This window comes from Xiphophorus hellerii, chromosome 16 (assembly GCF_003331165.1).
Source record: "Xiphophorus hellerii strain 12219 chromosome 16, Xiphophorus_hellerii-4.1, whole genome shotgun sequence".
Classification (NCBI taxonomy): Eukaryota; Metazoa; Chordata; class Actinopteri; order Cyprinodontiformes; family Poeciliidae; genus Xiphophorus; species Xiphophorus hellerii.
Window position 1 is genome coordinate 25,782,773 of NC_045687.1, and position 27,038 is coordinate 25,809,810.

The following is a 27,038-nucleotide window of genomic DNA, read 5'->3' on the forward strand; positions in this document are numbered from 1 at the left end:
TCTCAAATCTGTTGAGACCCGTAGAAGTCAAACTAAGATTCTAAATGCTTAGATATGAGTTTGGTTCAGCGTCACTGATCTAATCTCTGCTACAGCTTTACAAAAATTTAAGGCTCTAGACCAGGGGTGTCAAACTCCAGTCCTCAAGGGCTGGTGTCCTGCAACTTTTAGATATGTCTCTGCTGCACCACACCTGAATAGAATAATTAGGTCATTAAGGCTCTGGAGAACTGATCTACACACGGAGGAGGTAATTAAGCCATTTCATTCCAGTGTTTTGTATCTGTGGCACATCTAAAAACTGCAGGACAGCGGCCTTTGAGGACTGGAGTTTGACACCTGTGCTCTAGACCCAGACTGAAAGTCACTTAAAATACTGTTTGAGTCTTTATTTGTTAACTGAAGACTCAAGTAACTTGGCATATTTTGAAAAATTATACTGCAAGTTATGTTTATCCCTCCCTCATCGAGAACCAACTAAAAAGCTCACAGAAAGGCAGAACAGATAAGATTATAGGATTGTTTATTTTGGATGAATAATAATAAAAACAAATAACCCAAAAAACAAAGTGAAACACACAAGTAGAGATTTTTCAGGTTTTTTTGCAAAATTTTAACTTTGGTAAAAGCTGCAACAACTAAGAGTAAATGTGTTACATAGAATTCTAGTATTTCATTTAATCAAGCAAAAGAACTAATAAGGCTTGAATATATACAACATAACCCAAATTACCACAAAAAGATCACATTTCCACAACCAAATGAAATAAAATAACACATGTCACCCTTACATATATTTGCAGGATACACTGAAGGAGAAACAAAATAGTGCAGCTCAGCAGATTCTGCTGTGATGCAACTATCCTTCCCTAGCCATGTTAAACTTGAAAGTAAAATGTGTTCAATACGATTAAGATCAGACATAAAGGTAGAGACAAGTTTAGTGAAAACAATGCTCCTTTACAGACGGTTCAAACAAAATATGATTTGGTTAATTGGTTTCATTGTTGCATCTCCCCTCTAAGTTTTATACAAAAGATTAATTCATGTTTCTATAAACAGTCATACTATCCTGATTCTAAATGTAATAGAGGGAACACACAGTCTTCGTTAGTCTACAGAGCCTCACAGTGATGTGCCTCACTGGATTTATTTCATGTCCCAAGGGATTTAGGCCAGCTTCACACGTCTACCACAGGTTTAGATTTTCAGTCTTTGAAAAACCTGGATCTTGGCGAATCTTCCAGTAAGTTCCATTGTATAGCCACACCTCTCTGCCAGCCTCATCAAGCACATTTCTGGAAAACAGAAACACAAACTCGTCAGGGAATTTGAATAATCTTAACTATAATGAATTCCCAATATTGACATTGTATTAAAATCTTTGTTCGGATCAGAGAATAAAGGTTTTTTTTCCCTTTCATGTCAAAAACTCATGAAGATGTTTTCTACTTCCTTCTGACAGCAGACTGGGGTGTCAGTTTAGTCACATGAAGCAACTTTCTTAACATCTATGGGTAAATATTCACATCAAGAAAGTATTGGCAATTAAAAAAAAAAAAAAAAAAGGGGCTACTCCAAATTCTTATTACTATTATTTCTGGGTCTTGATTTTTTTAACAGCTTATAAAACAACCTGATTGGAATTTGTAAATTGCTGACAACATAATTTAAATTAATGGTTTTGTCTCCCTTTCTTGGGCCCTGGACAAAACACCTGTAACACATATTAGGCCTCAGCATTGTAGAATATGAAAAATCCATGCATTCTAATATGACCCAAAGAAAAAAGAAAACGATCCAGTTTGCTTTAGGAGAGCACAGGTTTTTAAGATTGTATGTTGAATCTTTATATTTTGAAACTGTGCTTAAAATCTAGTTACAACCTAGCAGCTGAAACAGATACTTGCCCTTTTCCTTGTCTTAAAATACTGAACAGTCTTCAAGGCTACAGAGATCTGAACTCTAATGTCTAAATTGCATTTGTTTATTTTTCTCTGTTTCATTACAATTCTTTGGTACTAGTTGTCATTAATAAATAAACTAAACTTGAATTAGAATTTTTGTTTCTAACCTGAAGAACCTGGGGATGTGCTCCTCTCCTCTCTTGGCCATTTCCTTCCTCCTCTCCCTTTGCTTTTCTTCCACCTGATCTTTCTTTTTATCCGCCTCAGCCACTTTCCCCTCCTCCAAGAGCCTGTATGACAATGAGTGGAATGGAGGTTGTCAAACTGCAGAAAATAACTTAAACAATATATGTTTTAAAATGAAATATAAAAGTTGCTCGTTACTTCTGGTCTGGGCGGAAGCGTGCATCTGTAGGGGGGAGGAGGACTTCCAAGTCCGCAGTCATTTCATTTAGTTCTCTGGCATAGCGTGAGAAACCATAGTACTGGAAGTGGTCATCAGGCTGTACATCTGGACAAAAAAAAAACAAACAAACATCGTAGACTGTAAGAATTAACCAATTTTGATAAATGAAAATGTGTTTAGTTCAATCTTTCTTGAAAGAAGCACTAAGTAGGAGGTTAAAGTTGTCTAAATATCTCTATATAGCTCTAATAGTACTTTCACCACATCTTCAAGACTGTATTGCAAACAGTTGGTTCTCACTAGGTTTCCAGATGCATGTTGGTGTGGCCATAGTGTCACAGAAAATGCCTTCATGCCAGAAGCCTCCAAAACGATGAACCACCTCTCCAGCCCGGTCCAGAACAACTCCCTGGATCTCATTTTTACTGCTCTCTGAGCTCCAATACCGAGACTAAAGGAACAAGAAGAAAGAGAAATCTGATAAGTCACAGCTAGAGTCAGTTACAGGAAACAGAAATGTGCATACATGACAACATCTTGCCTTGACAAAGGTCATCTTGCAGGTGCACTCATCACTCTTTGTGTTTCTGATGACCACCTCCCCATAATGCTCCAACCAGCGCTGTTGGCTCAGTACATTGTGGATGCAGGTGACGGCCTTATTCCACTCATAGTGATCCCCATACCTACGTGCATTTAATTTGGTTGTTATTAATATTCCTACAACATTTTTGACTTCATGTACATTTCCCCTAAAATGTGCATCTAATAACTAAGATGCTGCACAGTGGATCCATTAGGTTTAAAAGTGCAGCCAGCTTTAATCAAAGTTTCAGAGTCCTTCATGTCTTCCTCCTTACCTGCCAAGTCAAACGTTTTCATCATATGAGCTCAGACTTGAGCCAAGATTTTATCATCACTATTCTTTTTGGTTTTTTTATGCCAGGTTTTGGAGCTACAATGAGAGGTCAGCCATCTTCAGCTGTGACCCCTTGTCACTATCCCCCCACCCCACGCACCTTTTTCTTGTGTTGTGACAAGACCTTTTGTTTCTTTCTGAAAAGCCTTCAAGTAAACTTCACACAGCAGTTGCCTGTGAATTTAGCAGATTCTGGTCATTCAGAAAAAAAAATCTGATGCAGTGTTAGTAAAGCTTTGTTAAAAGAAATCTAATATACTACTAAGGATATTCGACCCATGAGAATATGGAAACCTACTCTTGCCTCTGCTAGATGTGGCCCTCCTTGTCGGCTCACAACTAACCACCAATAAAAATTATCAAGATCTTTTTAAACCAATTTGTGTACTCACACCAGAATGTTACAAACCTTTTAATGCTTTGTTCTAAAACTGAACTTTATAAACTCAAATATATAGCTAGTCATTTCAAATGGCAGGACAGGTGATGAATGCAAGCGGAAGCTCTGCAGTTCTACCTGTTAGTTGTTGGTTTCAAACAGACAGAGTCATGTAGGGTCATTTTAGTTGGTCAAATTTCTGATCGGCTGTGACTCACTTTGGGAGCGTAACGTTGACCAGACCAGAGGAGATTATCTCCACCGACTTTCCCCAAAATTTGTTTTTCCATCTCTGATCTATGAACAGAGATTAAAAAAAAAAAATTGTTTACTTAATATGTCAGGTATATTTATCACACAATAAATACACAGCTCCTACCTTGCCAGAAAGTGAAATTTTCTGACTCTGCATGACATGCTGAGATTGGTGGATGATGGCTAACCTAATAAAATATAAAAAACAGCATTTTAATCATTTCTTAAAGAGACAGCAAGTCAGTTATCACTTTACTGATTATTACTTGTTCACTGATGTAGTAGAATCCTCTGTCTTCCCTGTGATTCTCGTAGGTTTCTCCAAGGACGGGGTTGAATGGTTTGTAGCGATTTCTCCAAGATGCCCAGGCATACCCAGAAATGGAAAACGCTGCCACATACACCTAGGAACATTTAGAGCTATTAATCATCAATAGGCTATCATTTACTTTCATGAATCAAAGAAAACTGAACTCACCATTCTTTGATATGGGTCATCAGTATTATTGGCAATGTCCAGCAGCTCAGAGTACTCTAGCTCTTCACTAAGTCTTTGAAGCAAAGACAGCGGCTCATTAAGAGCCACTGGCATTGACACTCTGGACAGGTCCTTGCCAATGTTATTGTACAGGATGGTCATAATGCCAATGTGACTGTTGTCTGCGCAGGGGGAAGGGAGAGTGGTGCGACGCCCTGGAATGTTGGAAGACAGGAATGGCAGGTAGGCAGTGACTTACAAAGGGCTACTCAAAACGAAAAATGTAATTGGAAAAAAAAAAGTTCAGTTACATTGACAAATTGTTGGACCTCCAGTCATGGTATTAAGATTAACAGCCGAACAGGTTAAACTCTCATGACTTTACTGCTTTTGGATAGAAGCAAAAGTAGCATTTTCATTATTTTCAATTGTTCAGAGCAGTTTAGTGTTACTTCAGTAGTAGTTCATATGAAACAATGCTTGCTGCATTTTGTTGTCTATAGCAGCATCTTCATGGATTATGACCATAAAACTTTGATGGTAAGAGGTAAGGTAAGGTATGTTTTTGGCTTGATGAAACAAGCTTCATCTTCCCTCTTCATCAGCTGCTGGCTCAGTGAATTTTGTTTCTATAGCAGTAACATTGATAAACTTGGAAAGAGCAAAGTTTGTGCCTTCAAAGGTTACATGTGTGGCTAAATTAGTATTGCTGTGTGTTTTTTCAGGTATGCAGGTTTAGCATATATTTCCATTGTTTGTTTTTTTCTTTGAAACTGGACTGATTTTGTAGGTGGATGTGCTGAATTGCCCTGCTTCCAGCAATGCTCAGGCTTTAGGGGTTAAATAAGTATTTGAACACTGATTAGTTGTCACTTTTGCCCAAAGGTTGATGTTAGTCAATTAGGCAGTGCTGCTCACTTTTCCTTATGTCCATTACAAATGCCTAGTAAAACTAGATGTCATTCCACTCACTTTGCAAGTTCACATTGTTAATCCTGATGGTGGAAAAATTACAAAGTTGCTCTGCATATTTTTCCCCCCTTTCCTTTCTTCAAATTCTGCATGTTTTTAAAAGAAAATCTAATAGTTCTGTGGTCAGGTTTTTGATCAGCAAAAGCTAGACCACAAATTAATAGAAGTACTCTTAAATGATAGGAGCATTTGCCATTTGGTGTTGTAAACAGTCACATACAACAAGATTTCAAGGTCATTAGCAATCATCATATTGTATTTTTTCTGAGATGGTGGAATACAGCTGCGCTCTGATGTTGCTTTCAATTCACATTCAATTTGTTGTTTGTATATGGGTGAAGATAAAAGGGAGTCAAGTTTTGAGTCTTGAACTGGCTTTGACCCAATGTATCGAGGTCCACCAAGATGGAACCAAGATGGAGGCCTAACAATCCGACAGAGCAGGATAAAACAGGTTGAGACTTGTCTACAGCTCTCCATCCCTGCATAACTTAGCTGAGGTTAATCACCCTTAGCCACTGATCACTGCCATACCTCTTCTCAATAAACACACCACTTAATTAAAATGCCTAATAAATTATTAGGCATTTTAATATTATTATTAGTCCATACAGACATACAAATTGCCTCATAAAGGAAAGGCCTCTGGCTGAGGCAGGTCCTCAAAAGTTAGACATTGTGCCGAGAACCACAGAAATTTTGAATAAATGAGAGAAAGTAATTGAGATATATTAGTATGGAAAAGTCTGTCAAAGCTGTTTCTAATGCTTTGGCACTCCAGCAAACCCCAGTGAGAACCATTACTCACAAACAGCGAAAACATCAGACAGTGGTGAACCTTCCTAGAAGGCTGGGCAACCAAACTTACACCAAGAGCTCAGGGTCGCCTCATCCAAGAGGAGACAAAAGTCCCCATAACAACATCTAAGGATCTGCTGGCCTCATTGTCTCAGTTAAGGTCAGAGTTCATGCATCCACCATAAGAAAGAGTCTGGGCACAAATGGCCTGCATCGTAGAGTTCAAAGATGAAAACTACTGTTCATGAAAAAGAACCTGAAGGTTTGTCTCAATTCTCCCAGAAACATCTTCATAATCTACCAAGACTTTTGGGGAAAGATTCTGTGAAATGGCAACAATTCTGAATTCTTTGGGAGGTGTGTGTCCCCTTACATCTGGCGTAAAAGTAACATCACATTTCAGAAGAACATCATACCAACAGTAAAATATGGTAGTGGTAGAGTGATTGTCTGGGACTGTTTTGCTGCTTCAGGACCTGGAAGACTTGTTGTGACAAATGGAAGCATGAACAAACAATCTGTGAGATTCTACAGCCATCTGTTCCTGACCTCAGGTTGAAAAGTTCTGCATAAGGACAATGATCCAAAACAACCAGAACTGGGGCGTGCCGTGGTGGCGTAGTGGTTAGCGCAACCCATATTTGGAGGCCTTGAGTCCTCGACGCGGCCGTCGCGGGTTCGACTCCCGGACCCGACGATATTTGCCACATGTCTTCCCCCCTCTCCTTCCCAGTTTCCTGTCAGCCTACTGTCGTATAAGGGACACTAGAGCCCACAAAAAAGACCCCCTGGAGGGGTAAAAAAAAAAAAACAACCAGAACGTCCACATCTAAATCACTGAAAAAAAAAAAAGACTAGTGGCCTAGTCAAAGTCCTGAGATGAACTCCAGATGCTGTAGCATGGCCTTAAAAAAGCCTTTCATGCTTGAAAACCCTCCAATGTCGAATTACAGTAGTTCTGCAAAGATGTGTGGAGCAAAATTGCTCAACAGCTGGAAGAGACAAAAGCTTGACTGCAGTTGTTGCTGGTAAGGTTGACCCAACCAGTTCTTAGGTTTACGGGGAATTTATTTCCCCCCACAAGAGGTTTAGTTTTTTTTTCCTTCCGTTAAAAGCTCCATTTAAAAGCTGCACTTTGTATTTACTTGTGTTCTTTTTGACTAATATTTGAATGGATTTGATGTTCTGAAAACACTGACAAATGACAAAAACGTAAAAAGAAATGTTGGAAACCAAAAGGGGGCTAACACTACCTGCATCATGGACTCGTTAAGAAGAGGCTGACATGTTGGTTTTACATCGGGAATCCTCTACAGCTTGTCAGCAATGAAGCATTAAGCAAACTTTAACTATTTTATAATATGAAGAAACATTTTAATATGATATAATATTTCTGTAACCTTGACTCAATTAAAAAGTGAGTCAAACTGCTGTTGCATCCATATCTTTAAATAATAAAATAGGAATTGTGACAATTGCAGATTTTCCTGTCTTACACTGGAATTGCTGAAAACTTTGCATTAAGTTCCTTTACAACCAATTTAGTCACATTTAGGTCTTAGTTTCATATTTTATGGATCTATATCATGAGCCAGCTGTAACCACGGCAACAGAAGTCATCTCGTTACCTGTATCTGAGGGCACCAGACTGGGTTTGTCAGTTGCTGTCTTTAGACTTTCTCTGTAGTTTAGAGTGGCAGCAGCTACAAAGTGGAGAAAACAAATTAAAGGGAGGGGATTGTTATACTGTGGTTCTATTCTCATCTATGCATTAGCTATAGATGGTAACAGTAGCATTTGTTAGAGAAGGGAGTGGGTGGAAATAAAGAAACTTACAGTGACCTTCTTCAGGCTCAGAGTTGCTGGTAGTAGTGATGTCACTCAATCCTGACTCATCTGACGCCTCTGCCTCTGAGGAGGTCTCACACATTATCACCTCACTGGCATCAAAATATTCTGCTGTAGATTCTGCCACTGAGGGAGCACGACGACTGTGACGAGCCATAGATGGTGTCCTCTGTAGGAAAGATCACAGGTCAACATTTTTATTTCAATTATAATTTTGATTCAATGAAAACTGATGGACTGATGATTATCACTATGATTCTTATGAACAAAATGAAATCATGACGCAGCTTTACATTAAGTGGATGTAACTTTTTCTGCTGTGGTTAAAACAAGTGCTGTGGTGGGAGGGAACTAGAAGGATTAAATTTCTGCAATCAGGTTCTTGTGAAATGCAATTCACACAAAGAAAGACAAAAAAACTAACTTGCCTGTTATTTTTTCTTCAAGTAAATAAAAAACACACACAAAACAATGGGCTCATCGTTTCATACACAGATCCTTTATTTAGGCATATGTGATTCATGTGAATCACATATTCCTAATCTAAGGTTTGCACTTAGGTACAAACCTTAGATTTAACTGGAAGCCATAAAAATCGTCCAACCCATTCTTAATTTTAACTCCACTACACCATTTATATTATATTTACTACACACGTTTTTGTGCCCCCCCCCAACCTATTGTTTATAATTTGAGACTTATATTCTGCCATCTACATGATTATCATTGCACTGCAGGCGGTAGAGCAGTATTACTCTTTTCAAAATGTCTGCTCCCATGAGATTGGCCACAAATTTTATTTCCAGGAAAGTTTTGCCAATTTTAGAGTAGTTATGGTAATAATAATATATACATTGTTATTCACTTTTTTGAATTAATGTTTTATATTCTGAGACAATGCACAATTACTTAGGAATGCATTTGTTATATTCCAGTTAAATCATGTTAAAATATATCCATCACATTTGGTACTGCAGGTATTTAAGGTGCTTCATCACTGAACAGTAATGTAACATTTTCATAAAGTAATCCATTTTATGCCAGTTACAATTCAGCCACAAGTTTTTGTTTAATCAATAATTATCACTAAATGTCATGTCAAAATAAACTGGGGTCTTTCATAATAGATACTCTAAAACCATAATCTTGACTAGTAATTTATGTCCATTTTAGACTAGACAAAGACAAGAGAAAGAGCAGAAAGAAAAAAAATACTTTGAAAACATCAACATGATAATGTAAGGCAATTCAAGCTACATATAGCAGTTAAGAGAAGATGAAGACTCTCCTAGCTATGCACGATGAAGGAAATTCAGATAGTGACTATGACAAAGACTATCAGGATCAAAGTGTAGTTCAGACCAATATTGTAGTTGAGGTCTCAACAATGACTTTGGACACAGAAATGAATCAATGAAGACCAATGTGAAAAACAAAGAATACAAATGGAGAAAAAGTCTATATCAAGCTCTATATGTTGATGTCATTGCCAGTGTGGAGAAAGGCACAGAGAACCATGAATAAATGTATTTAGTTTGTCACTGATGAAATGCTCCAGGGGATTGGAGAACATTGTCCACAGGTTCAGTGCCAACAAATGAGGAAATAAGGTTCACTGCTGGTTACACCAGCTCACAATTATGTTGTTGTTCTGATTCATTGTCCCTCTTCCACTTTAATTCTTGTCCATCCCTCGTGATGCAGTCTTTCATCCACTCCAAAACTCATAAAATGGTTCCCAGACAAGCCATTGTTGACACATGAGTTCATGGGAGGTGTTGATCTCCTTGATATGCTATCTGCACTTTTCAAGTTCAGCTTCAGATCCCAAAGATGGTAGAAATACATCTGGTATTTCTACCATCTTGGCTTCCATGTGGACCAACTTCCATAAGAGAGGTACTTTAGCTTATTAGAGGCAATTGTTGGCTGCCTGGAAACCACCGAGATGACTTCAGATGACTGTAAAACATGTAACCGCTTCTTTAGATTTACTGTTACTGTTACAGTAACCATCATCAATACTTGAAACCTCAAAGAAGAGTTTAGCTGAAGCTACAACCCAAAAAGCTTTAATTGGTACTTCTACAAAGCAGGAAAGGTCAAAATCAAGTGTGGTACACCACTTTCCTCTCCAGAGGAGACTTCAACGACACCCTGTAGAAGACCAAGCTGCAGTGTGCCTCTTGAGAGAGAATGATCACTTTCCAACACAGGAAACTCAGCATGTAAATAAGAACTGGACTGGCAATCACTTTTCACACATCTATTGTAAAAAATGGAAGAAACATCTGAGCAAGGACAGAAACTGTTTTGGTCCCTACCACAATGTGAAACAAATGGTAAAAAGTTGGTGGTAAAATAAAACTAGGAGAAAAACTACACACGTGTTCCATACTTTCTAAATGTTATAGGCAAGATTTGTTTTTCCTTCTACAATTCACATTGTTGTGAGCCAAAATTTCTAAGTCTACAGTATCAAATGTCATAAAAAATTGTCAAACTATATGACCATTTTCTTTTATTTTGTTTCAATGCTATAAAAAGATTAAAGTTCTAAAAAAAAAAAAAGAAAAGAATTTTGGACTATTTTCTGATAAGTCAGTCTTTAAAGGGTTAAGACAGACTTAAAAAGGTTAAATGGTTACATTTAAAAAAAACATTGAAATGAAAGCGTTTAAATTTGGCATTCATTTCAAAAAAGTTTTAACATTAAATAGCTCACAATTAACATTGAACATTGGTTCCACAAATTGGTTAAAATTACCAATTTTAACATTACATAGATTAATTACAAAGAGTGAAACATCTCAAATACTCATTTGGTATTTTGGTGATTATGGCTCACATAATGAAAACTAGAGTGACCATATTTTGGCTAAGAAAAAACAAAACAAAACACTAGGCCCAGTGCAAGAGGACTTCCGTTATACTTTGTTCAATTAAAGCTGCAGTATGCATCTTTTTATAAAAATGTTTCTTTTACATATTTGTTAAAACAGTCCCTATGTTGTGACAAAGTAATATGAGACAACTAATCAGTGAAAAGATCAATCTCCTCTACCTTCTCTCTATGCTGCTATTGCTCTCTGAAGAAATGCACAGCTCCAACCAAAAACAACCAATCAGAGCCAGGAGGCGGAGCTTAGCCCCATCAATCAATGCTGCTCAGTGTGCTAATGGTGGAGAAACAACTTAAAACTTAAACTTTTCCAATAAAACCGTTTATCCACTGTTGTCATGATCATGAATATAAGACAACTTAGAAAAATGTGTCAGCAATTGTTTGAAGTGACGCAGTGGGCTGGCTCATATCAGACAGAATGGACCAGGAAAACCAAATGTTCAGTGTCTCTGAAAATTAAACTGCATTCAGTCAATATATAATATATATATACATACATACTGTATATACAGTATATAAGGCTGCAGAAATGCATGTTTATCTCCATGGACTTAATTCTTGGTTGGGCCTCTTTTGGTCATCAAATACAATTCAGCATGCATGTGAAACCTTATTTTTCCAGTCTTACAACAGGGGTTTACCTCAGGGTGTTGGCCAATCAAACACAGCAACAACATCTAAATCACCATCCCTAAATCAGCTTTTGGTATCTTTGGCAATGTGGGCAGGTGCCAAGTTCTAAGTCAAATTTCCAAGAAATAGTGGCTCAAAATATTTCACTATGTGAAATAAATTTATCCAGCATATCAGATTCACTTTCTGAAATGACAAATTAAATTTTTTACAATATTCAAATTGTGAAAAAATGTCTAATTTTCTCCAAATCTTTCATCATTCCTTCAGTTTTGTTGTCAGACTGGCATAAGGAGTCTCGGTAACACTTTTCACTGAAAGAGGTTTCCTGCTGCTTTGTTGCATTTGTACCAGCTCTATAAAAATTTCATATGCATGTAAATTTAGCTGTGTGTATGCAGCAATATCTTCTCAGAAAGAAGTATACCTATTACTTTCACAGCAACGATTTTTGAGATGAAAAGAGTAGAAGCAAATCCAAAATTGAAGATTAACCAAATACAGTACAAACCTGATCAGTACAGACAGTGCAGAAGGAATATTCAGTAGAGCCAGAGGACAGGGAAACCGAATGGACTTTGGTAAGATGAGACTTCATGTCAAGCTGCACATGCATGTAGACACAAAGTCATGGAGGCATAGCACCCACACAGGCAGAAAAATGTCAAGGAAACACAGAAGAAACAATAACTAAATAGACTCCAAAAGAGATTCAGCAGTGAGTGTTAATTTGGAAGTCAGTTATACCAAAACAAACAAACAAAAAAGCCCTGGAAGAGAAGAGCACATCCTGCTAAATCACAGATTTTACAAAACAGGACTGGGTGAGGGGGACAGCTTTGAATGTAAACTGTACAAAACCTAATCAGTTATACTTCTTTGTATTCAACTTGGGTACACTGGGTACATTGCATGTACCCAATTTTGATTTTAAAACCCGATAAAAGCTAGATTTTTTTGTGTCCCGACATGTCAAATCAGAACTAAAATTACACGCTTTTCCCTGACTCCATATACACAGATAAGGTAAACAGTAAAAGCCCATAGTCACAGAAACAAAGAATGGAAGGTTCCAACATGCAGCAGCATGTACATGAAAAATGAGGGCGGTCCATTTCAATGTGTCACAGTCATTTCTGTCAATTTTTTCTCTTCCCTTTCCTTGAACAAAGGGAGAGGTGTGTTCTGCCTAGAAACAGCACAAACCTGTTGAACAGTTTCACACAGAACCTCCCAGAGATGAGGAGGGCTTGGCTGCCTTTGTGTCTTTAGGGCCGATACTGTGTGGCTATCACAAGCAGTACAACTGAAACTATATATATTTTAAGATGGACAAAATAATTTCTGTTGAACTGCTTATGATAGCCACACAGTAATAATATCCACCCCAAAGACACAAAGGAAGCCATGTCCTACTTGTCTATATATAAATATTTTTTCCTGTTTCCATGTTTGACAGTTTTACAGCATGCATCTGCTCTGCATTTGTGTGCGCCCGTTACCTCAGACAATGTGGTGCACAGTGTCGCCAGCTGATGAGAAGTGTTCTGCCTCAGGTCAGGGCTAGTCCAAGCCTGTCTCAGTCTCTCCCTTTCCATGGTCAAAACCTCATGAATGGACTTCAGAGAACCATATACTACAACAAAACATTCGCAAGATTTTAATCACACTAGCCTTTTTCAGTTAAGTATTAATATGAAAACAATCTTCATATGTGTTGTTCTATTTGAATAAATCATGTTCTCCAGTCAAACTTCTGTAGAATGTGCAACAAATGTAAATGTTACAGTGAACATTAAACAAAATTATATATTATGTGACACAAGTTAGGTAAAAGCTCTTACCCCTCTGTGAAAGCATACAAATGTCTTGGTGGAGCTTCTTTGCCTCAGGTGAGGTTACTTGAGGGTTTGACAGCTGTGAGTAAACATAGTCAGGAATGGACTGGACTGATGCAGCCATGTTGGAATTGTTTGTACTCAGATGGCTTGATGTAAACTAGGAAAAACAAAAACAGGCAGCATAAGATTGCATTCTAAACATCACCATTTATTCTAAATGTTTCAGTATTAGTTAGTTTTGAAGATATTTGTGAATTTCCACTTGTCACTAACTCTAAATGTGTTGCTGCTGGCCATGCCCCCAACTCAACCTTCACACTCTCACTTTATACACATGAAAATGGCTGCAGACAGATGTGCATTTGTACAACAATACATTCTAGACCTCGAGACAAACGCGGAAGCAGAAGAGTGGAGCCTCCTGCACAACCATCAATCAGGTGGCTTCTGGTTGGTAAGTTAACAACAAAACACTTGTCTTTCCATCAGCCATTGTGCAGCACATAGAGTAGTAAAACCAACAGACTAAAACTGCCCAAGCTCCTCTTGGGTTGCTCAGTGAGTAGCTGGGCTCGGCTGTGCTTGCTATAGCTAACAGAACAGCGCCACAAAAATAACTTAATAATTGGGAGGTTTAATAAATGGCTCATTTTACAGACACCAAAAACATCAACTTCTTCTCAGAAAATAATTGAGTATTTGTTTTATTTTCCTTAAGAATATGAACTGTTTTTAGAAGGAGTAGAAATCTAAATGGAAGTACAAAAACAAAATCTTGCATAATAGGTCTTTTAAGAAAAAGATAGTGTGGAGGGGAAAGGGACAAAGAATGAATCTATTAAAATGGGAGAAAAAATAAAATTAATATATTGGTTCTGAAAAGGTCTTCTGTAGCATGATTCCTCCTTGCAGATAGCATGCATGTCTAAAAGTCTTACCATTCCACCCATGGCTTCAACACGGGATAAAGTTCTTGAGTGACCCACCTTCCCTGACTTCTTCTTGGGTTTCTCTAGAAAGAGATTCTTGAACACAAAAACTACAAATCATTTCTCTTACTCAAAAATATTGAATATACAGGAAAAAAAATTATCTAATATTACATAGTATCTAAAGTATCTAATATTACATAAAAGTAGAGTTAGGGTAATTCACCCAAAAGTCAATTTTGAAGATAGATTCAGCTTTAATTTCACATTGCACAAAACAATACACAGACTTGTGTAGACAGATTTTATTGTCTATTTTAAATACTTAGGTATTTGAGCTTCAAATACCTAAGTATTGAAGTAAAAGACAAGCAATCTTGAAAAATATGTTTTGCATTATCTGTTTAATTTGGCCAAAAGCTTTACCAATTAAGGAAATGATTTTAAACAGATGTATAACTTACTTATATAGCATACTTCTTAGAAGCTTTTCTTTTCGGGTTTTGAATATCAATTGCAAGCAATATGGTTTCTGTACAATTAAAAGGCCGTGCACCAGTCTCTGCTCTATATGCATGCAGTAGAATATTGCATGCATATAGAGATTGGGATGTACACACATACATAATTCTGGGGTTGCGGAAGATGAGAGATACCAGACCGAGCAAGGCAGATGACCTGAAGGCAGCCATCAAAATAATCTGGGCCTCCATTACAACTACACACAACCACAGGGTGCTGGCCTCTATGTCACGGAGCTTTGATGCAGTAATTTATTCAAGAGGAGGCCCACCGAGTATTAAGTGAATAGAAATGTACAGAACTTTTCAGAAGCCTGATGTTTGTGCTTCCATCTTATGTGGTATTTTTATTTTCTGAGACGCTAAATTTTAAGTTATCTTTACCTATCAGCAAAATTTGCAAAAAATAAGTTTGAAATATTTTATTCTGTGTGATGAATCTCTATACAATGACTTTCACTTCCAGAGATGACTGGCAAGAAATATTGCACTTTTATTCAACGTTCTAATTTTTTCAAGATGTATTGGTACATAGCCTTTTTCCAGTAACCCCCCCCCCAAAAAACAAAAACAATCACACCACCACTACAGGAAATTTGACAAGTTGTGATCAAGGTACTTACCTGCATGCTGATGCGCATCTCAAGGTCAGTATTTGTGATAGGGACGCTTCCTTCGAGCCACTGTAGTCTCTGTATGAGTTGAACCAGTTCTGTCAGCTCTGCTTGACTCCGAGCCAGGTCTTGTTACAGCGAATGAAGTATGAAAGGTAAAAGATTAAAGTAACCAGTACAAGAATAAAGCCACGTTATATTCACTGCTGGCAATTCACCTTAATGAAGGTGTAAAACACATAGTTTTTTACCATTGGCAGTTGCATCAATGTTGTGGGTCTGCTGCAGCCAAGCAGACACTTTGTTGGTTACCCCCGGATATGAGGCAGGAGGAGCAGTGATTCTGATCTCAGGACCTTCCATTGATGTTGAGCTGGGGTAGTGAGGAGGCTGGACAACCAAACATGACATTAAAGACCAAGAAGAAAATCTTTTCCATGTTTTAAAATATTTAAGACCTTATAGAAATTTTAAACTCAAAAAAAGAGAATAAAAAAATGTATTGAAAAACAACAAACACTGGAACTTAATTGTTGTGACTACTAAGACAAAGAAATTGCAAACAAAAACTTTATTCCAATGTAAAAAAAATTTCCAGACCCAAGAATTATAATAAAAATCCATCCAGAAAAGCCAAATACAAAATGCAATAGGTTTATAAAAAGAACACTATGATTAGACACAAGAATCCTTTAAAAGAAATCATTCACCACCTAACCCAGCAAAACTGAATAAAGCCCAGTTGGATTATAAATATAGGGTTGACTCCTGAAGAAAAAAATACCAATGCAATTTTAACAACTGATTTACTGTAAATATATGACCCAAGGTAAATTATTTTTGGGACAATGACTTTTTGCAATAATTTATACTCACAGTTGATAGGCTTTGTTGGGTCATGGTGCCCACAACTGGCTGGCTCAAGGAGAGAGCATGAAGAACTCCACGATGAACACTCATTGCTTCATTTTTTCTAAAAAGACGATGGGCACTCAGCTTCGTCAGCCAGATGTAGAAGATATCACTGCTCTTTGCCTAACATGGAAAACGAGAGAAATATAGAGAACCTGAGGCAAGTGACTAATGCCAGATTAGCTTAAAATTATGCTAATCATTTAGATTTTGGTGAAACATTTTAAAAGGGGCATGTTGTTACTATTTTAGATATCTCAGTTACAAATGTTTCAGTACCTTAAGATGATAAAGGTTGTCTCCAGCATCAAGGTCTATTCGTTTGGACTTCTTATTCACAGACATAACAGCCATGCTGATGTCAAGAGAACCATGGAGCTTTCCTTTTTGAATCTTAAACACAAGAACAAATTTGCTAATCTTTTCCACTAGACTACAGTATATTGAAAAGCAAACAATAAAGCATTTCATGGATGTGATTCAGTGTGGTGCAAGAAGCTTTGACTCACATCTTGTTGAGTTTTTGAGTATTTGAGAACTCCCCGCTCCAACAGGAAGTACCTCTGAAAGAGAGAAAAGAATCAACAGAACATGACTGAACAATATTGAGATTAGCAATTTCAGTGTTCTAAGAAAAAAATTGTACAGCTCAGCCTCTTGCATGTTTTCTTTTTGTGTCAGTGCAACATGATTTTATTAGTTTTGTGAATCTAGTCAGACAAGTATTTTACCATAAAATACAAAATATGCATGTGCAAGTTTTGACCTAATTTAAATCAAGCTGTATTAGAGTCATAAAATTACCAACAACATTTTTAGAAATCACTTTTTCATACCTTGGTTCTGGAGCAGCACAAAAGTTACAAACTAAGTTTCCAAGAAGCTGCAGAACATTTTAATTTTTTCCCACAGAATAAATAAAGCATCGGTCTGACTTAATCCTCTAACTTCTCTGCTATGTCATAAAGGATGCAAATGCATGAATGCCAGAAAAATTGTGTCAAACTTGATTTTAGGTTAGTCAGACTTAGCATTTTTGGTAACTGAACAAAAATGCACTAAATGGCAGAAACTGAACAAAGCATCACTTTATGACTGTGCATAAATATGCAACCAGCTCACTGAACTTTTACCCCCAAAAACCAAAATATACCTGTGATATGGACATTTTAGATATCTACTGTAAGCTGAGAAAACCTGTTTATTTTTACTATTTTCCCTAAATTACAATAAGATCCTTTTTGAATGCATTTGGCTTAGCTATCTTAATTGCAATATATTCTTAGATGACACTAAAAGGAGCTGTATACACACATTTCAACCATTAGAGAGATTACCTTGTGCCAGCCTTTCAGTGGGTACTTCCTTCTCTTCATCAGGTAACCCTCACAGATCCCAGGGATACTGAGGTCCAGAGAGGAACCAGGAACAGAGCTAGCTTCTTCCATAACCTCCCAGTTACGAGCCTAACAAAAACATTTAGAGAGTGAAGAAATGATGAATTTCACAAAAGTGGAACCTTTGCATTGATTATGGGTCAATATTTTGTTTCAAGTACAATTTGGAAGATGCACTTTGAGGTTCTTTGCTACCAATACATCAATAGTACCAGCTGATTGTGTTAAGACTTTCAGTCTTTGGAAACCTTATAGCTCTGGAGACCTTTCAAATCATATCTTACAGAGCTTCTGTTGTGAACAGCTCAAGTGACTAAATCTCAGCAGATGAAAAATAAACATGCAAGTCTGGTATACTACATCTATTTGCAGTCATGGGGGAAAAAAGCAAAGTATATGCTCTCTGGTTCCATTATACTATGGGAGTAAGCAGAAACCATGGTGCTAATAAATCCCTACACTTTGCTTATGGAGGCCATTACCCAGCAGTTTGGTAATGGCTTGGGAAAAGTCCATTCTTTTCCCCAAGTTACATTGACTATGCTCCAGATTAAATATAGACAGCAGCCAGTATTTCCAGAGGTGTACATAATAGGAAAATTACCCTAACCTCCCACTGTGCAAAGCTCAGTAAAACTGCAAAAAAGCTAAACTATACATGTTGGCAGGATACAGCTTTGGCTGCACACTTAGAACCAATACAGCTTGTTTGCAAGGTTTGCCAGAATAAAAACAATGTTCTCTAAAACAGAATATGTACTCTGAATAAATGGCAAAGGCATCTTCATAAAACCTTCTGAAATAAATGTCACTTGGACAGATGACAGTGGACTAGATATTTATTAATCTTAGAGTGAGATTTTTATTTGTAACAAAAATAGAAGATGCATTTTTGGGTTCCATGTCTTTCAACGAATATGTTCAAGTCAAAGGAAACATATATTTTTCTTACTTGTTTTGAATGTTTAGATGAACCTGTGCTGTTATTCCGTGAATGGGATGGTTTGAATGTGCTGGCAGGAGATTTATCAAAGCTGATGACAGACTGGGAACTGCTCACCTGATGGTCCATTGGTTTAATTTGATGAAGATAAATTAGCAGAGAAACAATTTTTGGACCTCGTCGTGTTTTATGGAGACTTCTGAAAAACAAAAATATTTGATAAATAAATCTAAAGAAAAGAAAAAAAGAACATTTTAAGTAAAATCTCTATAAATCTGCTCTGAAATAAAAGGTTAGAATACCACCAATTTAAAAGGCACACAAAAATCATTGGAATTGCAGAAAAAGGTTTCAAATTAATTTAAAGTACTTGAAATCTACCTTAAAAACATTTTTGTGCAAATTTTATGATGAAATCAGATAATACTTAGATTATGATATAGCAAATTCTTTAAATGTCAATTTTATTAATGATGGAAATACACTGCATGTAAGTTAATTTCCATGAACTTGCTTAGAAATGCGGAGTTTGTAAAAAAAAAAAAAAATTCAAAAAATTCCACATAACTATTTCTAGTGACATTCAATGTATAATGTTTTTATATTTTGTAAACATCATCCTTGGATATTACTTGATTTACCTTAAAACCACTCGAATACGACCCCTCCCCCTTCACTTTTTGTAACTGTAATTTGAAAATACCAGTCTTTTTCCTGTTCTTGTCAAAGTAATTGCAAAATGCTGTTTTACAGAAATGTATTTTATTTTCCCTGTTCATAGGTGAATATTCTCAGTCACACTTGAACTTAGGTGTTTCACAATATAATAAAAGTTTCACATTTTTTGGAATCAACAGGAGTTAATTTAATGGATCTACTCACCAAGTTAAGTTATTAGATCAGCACTTTGGTTCACTAATTAAGAAACAAGGATATTTAAGTAGTCCCAGTAGTCCTGAGGGGGAAAAAAATAATATATTAAAGACACAGAACAAGAGGTCTTCTATTATCTTGATGTCTATAAAATAATCTTCATAGCTGTATCAACAGATATGCAGACAGTTCAGCCATCAAAAGTTTCAATTACTAATGAAACTCACCTGTGCTGATCTAGATAACTAGCAAGCTCCTCCACTCTAGTTCAGAGCGAACACCTCTTATAGAAGCTGTCCAAGTTTTCCTGAGAACAAAAACAACAAACAATAAAATCGTCAGAATTTAGTAAGAACTTTAAACAATCAGGAACTTAGAAGAGAAAAAAACCTACCATTTTCTTGTTTGTTACACAAAACACTAACTCACCTGAGTGAAAACTTGCTTGTCAGAGTCTTTCCTAGCAGCGACCAAGTATCTGGGTGGAGCTAAATGAAAAAAAAAATCTAGCTCCCCAGACAGGCTCATCCACTCTGCCATCACAAGAATGACGAGCTAAGGAACAAATCTTTTATCAGATGACACATTACGGAAACAACAGGCACTGGAAGTTTAATAATCAAGCAAAACACACCCTAAAAAGGTTTTCCGTTCAACATTTCTTAGTTGAAAATATGTCTAAACAATGAAAATAGGATGCATAGGTAAAAAAAAAAAAAAAAAAAAAATACTGCAGCCAACAATGAACTTAAGATCCTAAAATTAGAACAGTTTTAACTTAGAGAAGTGTTTAGAGAGCTTTTTCAAGGCATATAATGTGAAGTCCAGAAATAGAGACGATAGCATGTTTGAATTGACCTAAAAATAAATAAATACCAAAGAAAAACAATGTTTTCAGCTAAACCTGAATTCACTTTAAACTGAATGTTGTTGACGATTGTGCTCAATAAAGCACCAATTTGTTTGAACTGGAAAGAGTATGACAAACTCCTGCTCAGAGAAAACAATTAAATTAAATTCAGTTAATTTCTGTAGCACCATTTCACAACAAATGTCATCCCAAGGCACCTTACAGAAAAAATCATTTCGATTCAATCATACGTTCCATGAAATCATACTGTGGAACCACAATGGAGGACAGACTGATGTTCACTGTGGAAGGGTGGAGTATTTCCTGCATATTGATATCAATCCTGCAATATGAAAGGATTAGATTAGGTTAGAATGTAATATTAAATGAAGTTGTCATTGAGGTTTGGTTTCATACAAATTATATTTTGTATGGTGCATTTTGATTGTTGCAGACTTATGATACTTTTATGTGACTCTTAGACACAAAGTTTTTGCTTTAAACCCGATCTTGTTATTCTAGCTGCAATGATGTCATTAAAAATAAAAACAAAAAAAAACTATTTAATCTTCAGTCCTCATCTTCAGACATTATATAATAATAATAGTAATAATTTGCGACAAACTGGAGAACCTGTCCAGGGTGACCCCGCCTCTCGCCCAAAACGCTCACTGGAGATAGACACCAGCACCCCTCCAGACCCCACAAGGATACACAGAAAATGGATGGATGGATGGGTGGATGGATAATAATAATAATAATAATAATAATAATAATAATGCATTTTATTTGTCAGTGCCTTTCAAAACATCCAAGGACACTTTACAACATTAAAAACACAAATTAAACAGTAAAGAAAGTGTCTACAAAGACACAAAACCACAAAATAGCTAAAAAATTAAAGTGAGAAAGCAAGCTTGAACAGATGAGTTTTGAGTTGTCATTTGAAGGTCAGAAGAGAGTCAATATTACAGATGTCAGGGGAAGAGCTTTCCAGAGTTGGGGAGCAGAGTAAGAGAAGGCTCTTTTCTCCATGTTGCTGAGACAGACAAGAGGCACACTGAGGTGGATTGGCTTGAATGTAAACAAGAGGATTTTAAATTGAGTTCTGAATGTAACAGGAAGCCAGTGAAGTTGTAAAATTTGAGTGATGTGGCAAAATGAGGCCATTTTGGTAATAATGCGAGTAGCAGAGTTTTGAACCAGTTTGAGTTTACGGATAAATTTATGAGGCAGACCAATAAGGAGAGAATTACAGCAATCAATTTGAGAAATTACCAGACTAGATGGAGAGTGCAGGGAGAGTGATGGACGAAGTCAGTTAATATTACACAGACCGGATAAAATGTCAAGGCAGTCTTCTCTTTGTATTTCAAAGAAACGTCATAATGTTGGTCTGTGTGGAAGTGATGGCTGGAGCAAGTCTTGCTCTTCAACTGACATTTTTCTTGAGAGAAATAATTCAACTTAAGTCTTTGATGATACCCAGAAAGCGTTTTGCCGACAGTGCTTGTCTTGTGCCAGTTGCCTTGTTTTAACGTCACTGTAATTTAGGGTGTTGCATGTGTAGTGGCCAGAACGGGCGACCAGCACAGAGGCTGCAGACGTCCACATGGCTGTCCCGAGATCAACTCCCATCCTCAGTTCCCTTGCCGCATGTTTCTGCCCCCTTCTCTCTGACTTCAGTTATATAAGGGCCTCTAATGCTAAAAATACAAACTAAAAAAAGGCAGGTTTAATTAAAAATTGTCTATCAGTAAATATCAAATGCAGAATCTATTTTCTGTACATTGATATAATTACCTCAACATCAAAACTGAATGTTTAAGTTACGTTAAAATACCAAATTAAATAAAGCTAACTTTGACTTTTGGTTTATGCTATTTAATATATTTTTTCTTTTCTCAATGACTTTGTGATGAACCTTTCAAATGTTTAATTCTAAACTTTCACCAAATTTAAACAGAGCAGTTTTGATTAGTCTTAACATAAATGAAATTTATAGATTGGAAATTACAGAAATGAATAGATGTTTAATTGACTCATGTATAGATGTAACTTTGAAATCAGACCTATTGACAAAGGATATAAGAATACAATCTTTTTAAAGATTTAGAGGGCTAAGTTAGGGATGCACAACATTAAATTGTTAGCTGATATCCGATATGTCGATATACTAAAACTCATTTGGCCAATAACTGATACCAATACCAATATTTTTTCCTATGCTTTCCTTACATTAGCTTTGTCAATTTAGCCAGCTACCAAATGCAAATGCTAAAACAAAACTGAAAATGATGTAACACTTTCAACTTGCATTATGTTTTATGTCAAATTTATTCATGACATCTGCTCCCACTAAGACAATGACAACACTCAAACAGTGCAAATTTGTAAATTTCCACTAAACTCAACCTGCTCACAAGTAATAAGTGAAAAGAACATCAGTCGTCCATTAATACTTGACAGTTTCTTATGATGTCGTGCTGTGCTGTTGGCATCATTCTCAATGGTTTGTTATAAACCAGGTTGCTATGTATTGCAAATTCTTTGCCCAGGTCCCTCTTGAAAATGAGATCTAGATCTCAACGGGGTTTACCTGGTAAAATAAAGGATTAATAAAAATAAAATAAATATAAAAACAACACCTTTTATATTGTATTGATAAATTCTTTTGACAGAATGGCTGATGTCCAATATAAAATTTTACAGGTAATATCGGCTGATGCTGATACTGTGCCGATAATATCACATATTGCTAGGCTAAATCTTTAAAAAGATTGTCAACTCCTGTGAAGTTTTATCTGAAGCCCCACAATGTTTTTCATTGGATATTTTAGAAATAAATGCCATTAATGTCCTGTCCATGTAAAGGAAGCCATATGAAGAAGCCTTGGGCAACAAAATAAATCTGCTGGCATGTCATTTCTTGAACAGTGTGAGTATTATTATTAGTTGCACTGTTAACCTTTTTTTTCAGTAATTGCATATTATGTGATGCATAGTGTTCTAACAAAAACCCTATGCAGGTACAATTAAATTACCATAATTTGGTCAGAAAAATATAGTTGTTTATATACAGTACCTAAATTAGTTTTAATATAAAAAGTGTTTAAATATTTTACAAGCATAAGAATCTCTAACATGAACAAATGTATTGGCTCAGGCACTGCGTGACAAGTTTAACAACCCAAAACTGCACTGCCTGGTTTTTGACTTCTAATGCAATTTCTCTCGATTCTCATCTCCCTGCGGTGTTCTGTCTGGGATTTATCCCATTGTACTTGATTTCTCAGAATTTCATCCTTGCCAATTAGCGAACAGAAGGAGGATTTGTAAATCCTTTCATATATTCCTCTCTTATCCATCAGAGTGGAATGAGTTTCCACCTCAATTATGTGACTAGAATGAATGTAACAGAGTGATTTGACTACAAAAATAACAATAGCTGAAAAAAAATATTTGTAAGACAAAATACTGTATGTTGGATATTTGGCTATGTGTCATCTGAACTAGTTCATATTGTATTGCTGTTTTTTTTTAGCACATTTGCATAATCATTGGTTATTCAGTGACATAATTAAGTTCAATTAATTTAAAATATTGTCTCAATTACATATACTTTGCTCTAGATTTAAAAGGAAAATTCAAAGTTTATAAAGTTATGCATACTGCATAAATGGACTTTTAAGTTTTTGCCTCAGCACATAAAATAAAGTATTTTACATTTGGATGTTTTCACATCCACACTTCAAGCCAAGATGACTTCACAGTCACATATTTTTTTTTACTCGAGTTAGTCTCTAGTGGCTAAACAGTGAGAAAACCAGTTACTGTAGTTCTTGTAAGGTGCCTATTGCTTTCAAAGAAGCTCCAGCAGAAGAAAAAAAAAATTGAGTGAAGTCATAGCATTCCATTTATGCTTGACACTATGAGTCATTGTCTCAACTGCGTATCCTGGTTTGAGAAAGAGCATTATATCATATCACTGAATGTTTATTCTGGAAAATTATAGTTTAATGTGTGACTATTCATGCAGGTAAGTTTAACTGAACTGTGCAATATAAAGGTGCAATTTTAAAATGGTGTTTTTTGGAAAACACCGAGGAGAATCCCAAACAGCTGACACAGCGCACAACCCAAAGTCCGGTAGAGATCGGAGATGATATGTGAAAACAACATTAATGTTTATTCGTGCAAAGAATATCCACAGAAATGACAAGAGGAGTTGGAGCGAAACTGGTACTGCAGTTGATAAACCTGGTAACTTTTCAGTTGTTCATAAATAAACGTAACATAAATAGGTTATAATGATAAGGTTATTTATTCAGTCGGGACTTTACGCTGACACTAGCATTGCACGTAGACTGTAGTAAAACATTGATTAATGCCTGGTTTTAAAATTAATTAACTGGACTTGTAGCCATTATTTTGTGCCCATTGTTCTCAATGTAATTTTAAACATTAAAAAGGCAAATACTAATTAACCGATTAAGCTAAAACACACAACTGGTAAAGACGAAAAAAACAGAATAACTTACCTCCACATCATAGTGCAGCAAATAAAGCCCCGTCCTCAGGGCCGGCCCAAGCCTCCATGGGGGCCCTAAGCAAAATTTGGTTTTGTTCTGCTAACAATGTGGACTGGCTGCAATCAGCAGTCCGATCATTAAATCATTCACACACCTGCTATAAACTTATTGCATCTCTGGCAGTGCTGTTTGCATTATATACATGTATAATATAGTATACATTTATTGGCCAACTGATTTATCGACCAGTTGATTTCTGGGTGCCGATTTCCTTAATTTTGGGGGATCATGATCTGCTATTACCTACATGTGAAGCCCATCTTATACCCTGATCTTATCTTTAACATTTTAAAATCAGCCTCTGTCCTCTGGTGCTCTAGAGTGAGAGGTTTGACTGACAGACTGGCCCACCAGGTCAGGTCTGAATATTTGCAGTTTGCAATATTTGCAAACTGCAAATATTGTTTGCAGTTAACAATATTCACCCCACTGTTGCCAACTCACCGACTTTCTTGGTATATTTAGCAACCTTTCAGACAAAAAAAAATTCATATCAGCCAAAATCAATATCAGCTGGTCAGGCATTTTAAAGATCGGTAAGCAGGTTACCGATCTGCAGAAAACTGCAGTCGGTGCAACTCTACACACATATTCATGACATTCTTTGATTAAATAAATTTCTCTTAAGCGTTACAATAGCTAAAAATGTAATTTATACCAGGTGAGTCTTTCTCCCCTCAGAATGTGGATTGGTACTGGACTGATTCTGAGCCTTCAAATGATTTTAACAGAAGTTTCATATAACTTAGTTGATGTAAAAATAATGTTTGTTTTAGCAACAAAATGATAATGCTCAGCAGCAAACAACATATCCCCAACTACAGCATCAATGTAGCAGCCATGTAAGCCTGAAGTAAAATTGTTTTGCTAGACAATGTCAAACATTGAGAAGTTTTAATTATTGTTATCGAACGTTATCAAACAAGGCGGTTTGAAGCCAAATATACCTCAGAAATATCCAGAGTCAACCATGAGAATCAACTAATTTAAAGTTTAAACTTTAGTTTCACACAAACGCAAAGACCCTAGCATAAATGTTTGGCTGTTGAACTGGACCGTTCCAGGTTGCTATCAAGCTAATTTTCTATTAGCAGCTTTACAAATCTTTTACATTTCATTACATTACCTAGGCACATTAAAACAAACCTTTATCTTGGCTTTTTTCTATTCTTCCTCTTTCTTTTCTCCCTCCCTGAAGGATAAGTCCTTTTTTGAAACATTGTTTTGCTTAACTTCTGACAGGAGCTTTGGACGTTTGGATGAACATTGCACTGCTGCTCATGTTACCGTCGAAGTGTGTGCTACCTACCGGGGCCACCAGGGGGCATCAAGAGAAATTTATTTTTTTCTTTTTATCAATAAAATAATTTCTTCATACATTATCAAATATATATTCTTGTAAAAACAAATCACTTCATAGTGAAATTGTGTGTTTTTGATATTATAATGACAGAAATTATTACTAAAAAAAAAAAATCAGCTCCAGTGAGGGGGAGTGGCCCTGGGGCCCTAAGCGACTGCTTAGTATGCTTATGCCTTGGGCTGGCCCTGCCCATCCTCCACTCTTTTATCCAACGCCTTTTCTTTTTGTTACATCTTTTATCGCTTAAAATAGACTCTCAAACTATCGCTATTGCTTTGTCATCAGCCATGTTTGTTTACTAATTCACGTATGATATAGTGGCTTTTAGGATTTTGTGTCTGAAATCTGAATACCGGTGAGAGAAATCGGTTCGTGTGTGGTGTGTTGCTCTTGAAGTGTGGCTGGAAAACCCGATCGAACCGTTATGCCTACGATTTTTTGTCGACTAGTCTGTGGTCTCAGGTTTTGAAAATGGGCCGACGATCGGCCGACAATTCTAAAATTGTGTAGTGTGAAGTGGGCATTACACTAAGGCACATGTGTCAAACTCGAGGCCCGCGGGCCACATGTGGCCCGCTACGTCATTTTATGTGGCCCTCTCCCCCCTACCACCGTTTTACAGCCCCATTGATTGACTTAAAATAGGTTTTGAGCACGAATTGACTACAAACTACATATCCCATAATGCCTTCCGATTCTTACC

General features: G+C 36.6%; 1 protein-coding gene across 13 annotated transcripts; it reads right to left on the reverse strand.

The window, feature by feature from the left end:
* Window positions 1-586: 586 nt before the first annotated feature.
* Window positions 587-20,088, reverse strand: LOC116735214 (oxysterol-binding protein-related protein 6-like). Of its 13 annotated transcripts, none has more exons than XM_032586935.1 (25): window positions 19,960-20,088; window positions 19,758-19,837; window positions 19,540-19,572; window positions 18,667-18,853; window positions 17,655-17,783; window positions 16,827-16,880; window positions 16,597-16,710; window positions 16,282-16,440; window positions 15,657-15,795; window positions 15,415-15,533; window positions 14,280-14,366; window positions 13,345-13,498; window positions 13,003-13,136; window positions 12,012-12,104; window positions 7,951-8,131; window positions 7,743-7,817; window positions 4,345-4,559; window positions 4,133-4,270; window positions 3,991-4,054; window positions 3,830-3,908; window positions 2,855-2,999; window positions 2,614-2,764; window positions 2,292-2,418; window positions 2,075-2,197; window positions 587-1,298 (listed from the first exon to the last, which is right to left on the reverse strand). In XM_032586935.1, exons 4-25 carry the CDS (start codon window positions 18,784-18,786, stop codon window positions 1,190-1,192), a joined length of 2,709 nt encoding a protein of 902 aa, XP_032442826.1. In that variant the 5' UTR covers window positions 18,787-18,853; window positions 19,540-19,572; window positions 19,758-19,837; window positions 19,960-20,088; the 3' UTR covers window positions 587-1,189. The 13 variants fall into 13 exon arrangements, with proteins under 13 accessions (XP_032442826.1, XP_032442823.1, XP_032442832.1 ...); XM_032586932.1 differs by having other exon boundaries at window positions 18,667-18,856; XM_032586941.1 differs by having other exon boundaries at window positions 18,775-18,853; window positions 19,540-19,612.
* Between the last annotated feature and the right edge of the window lie 6,950 nt (window positions 20,089-27,038).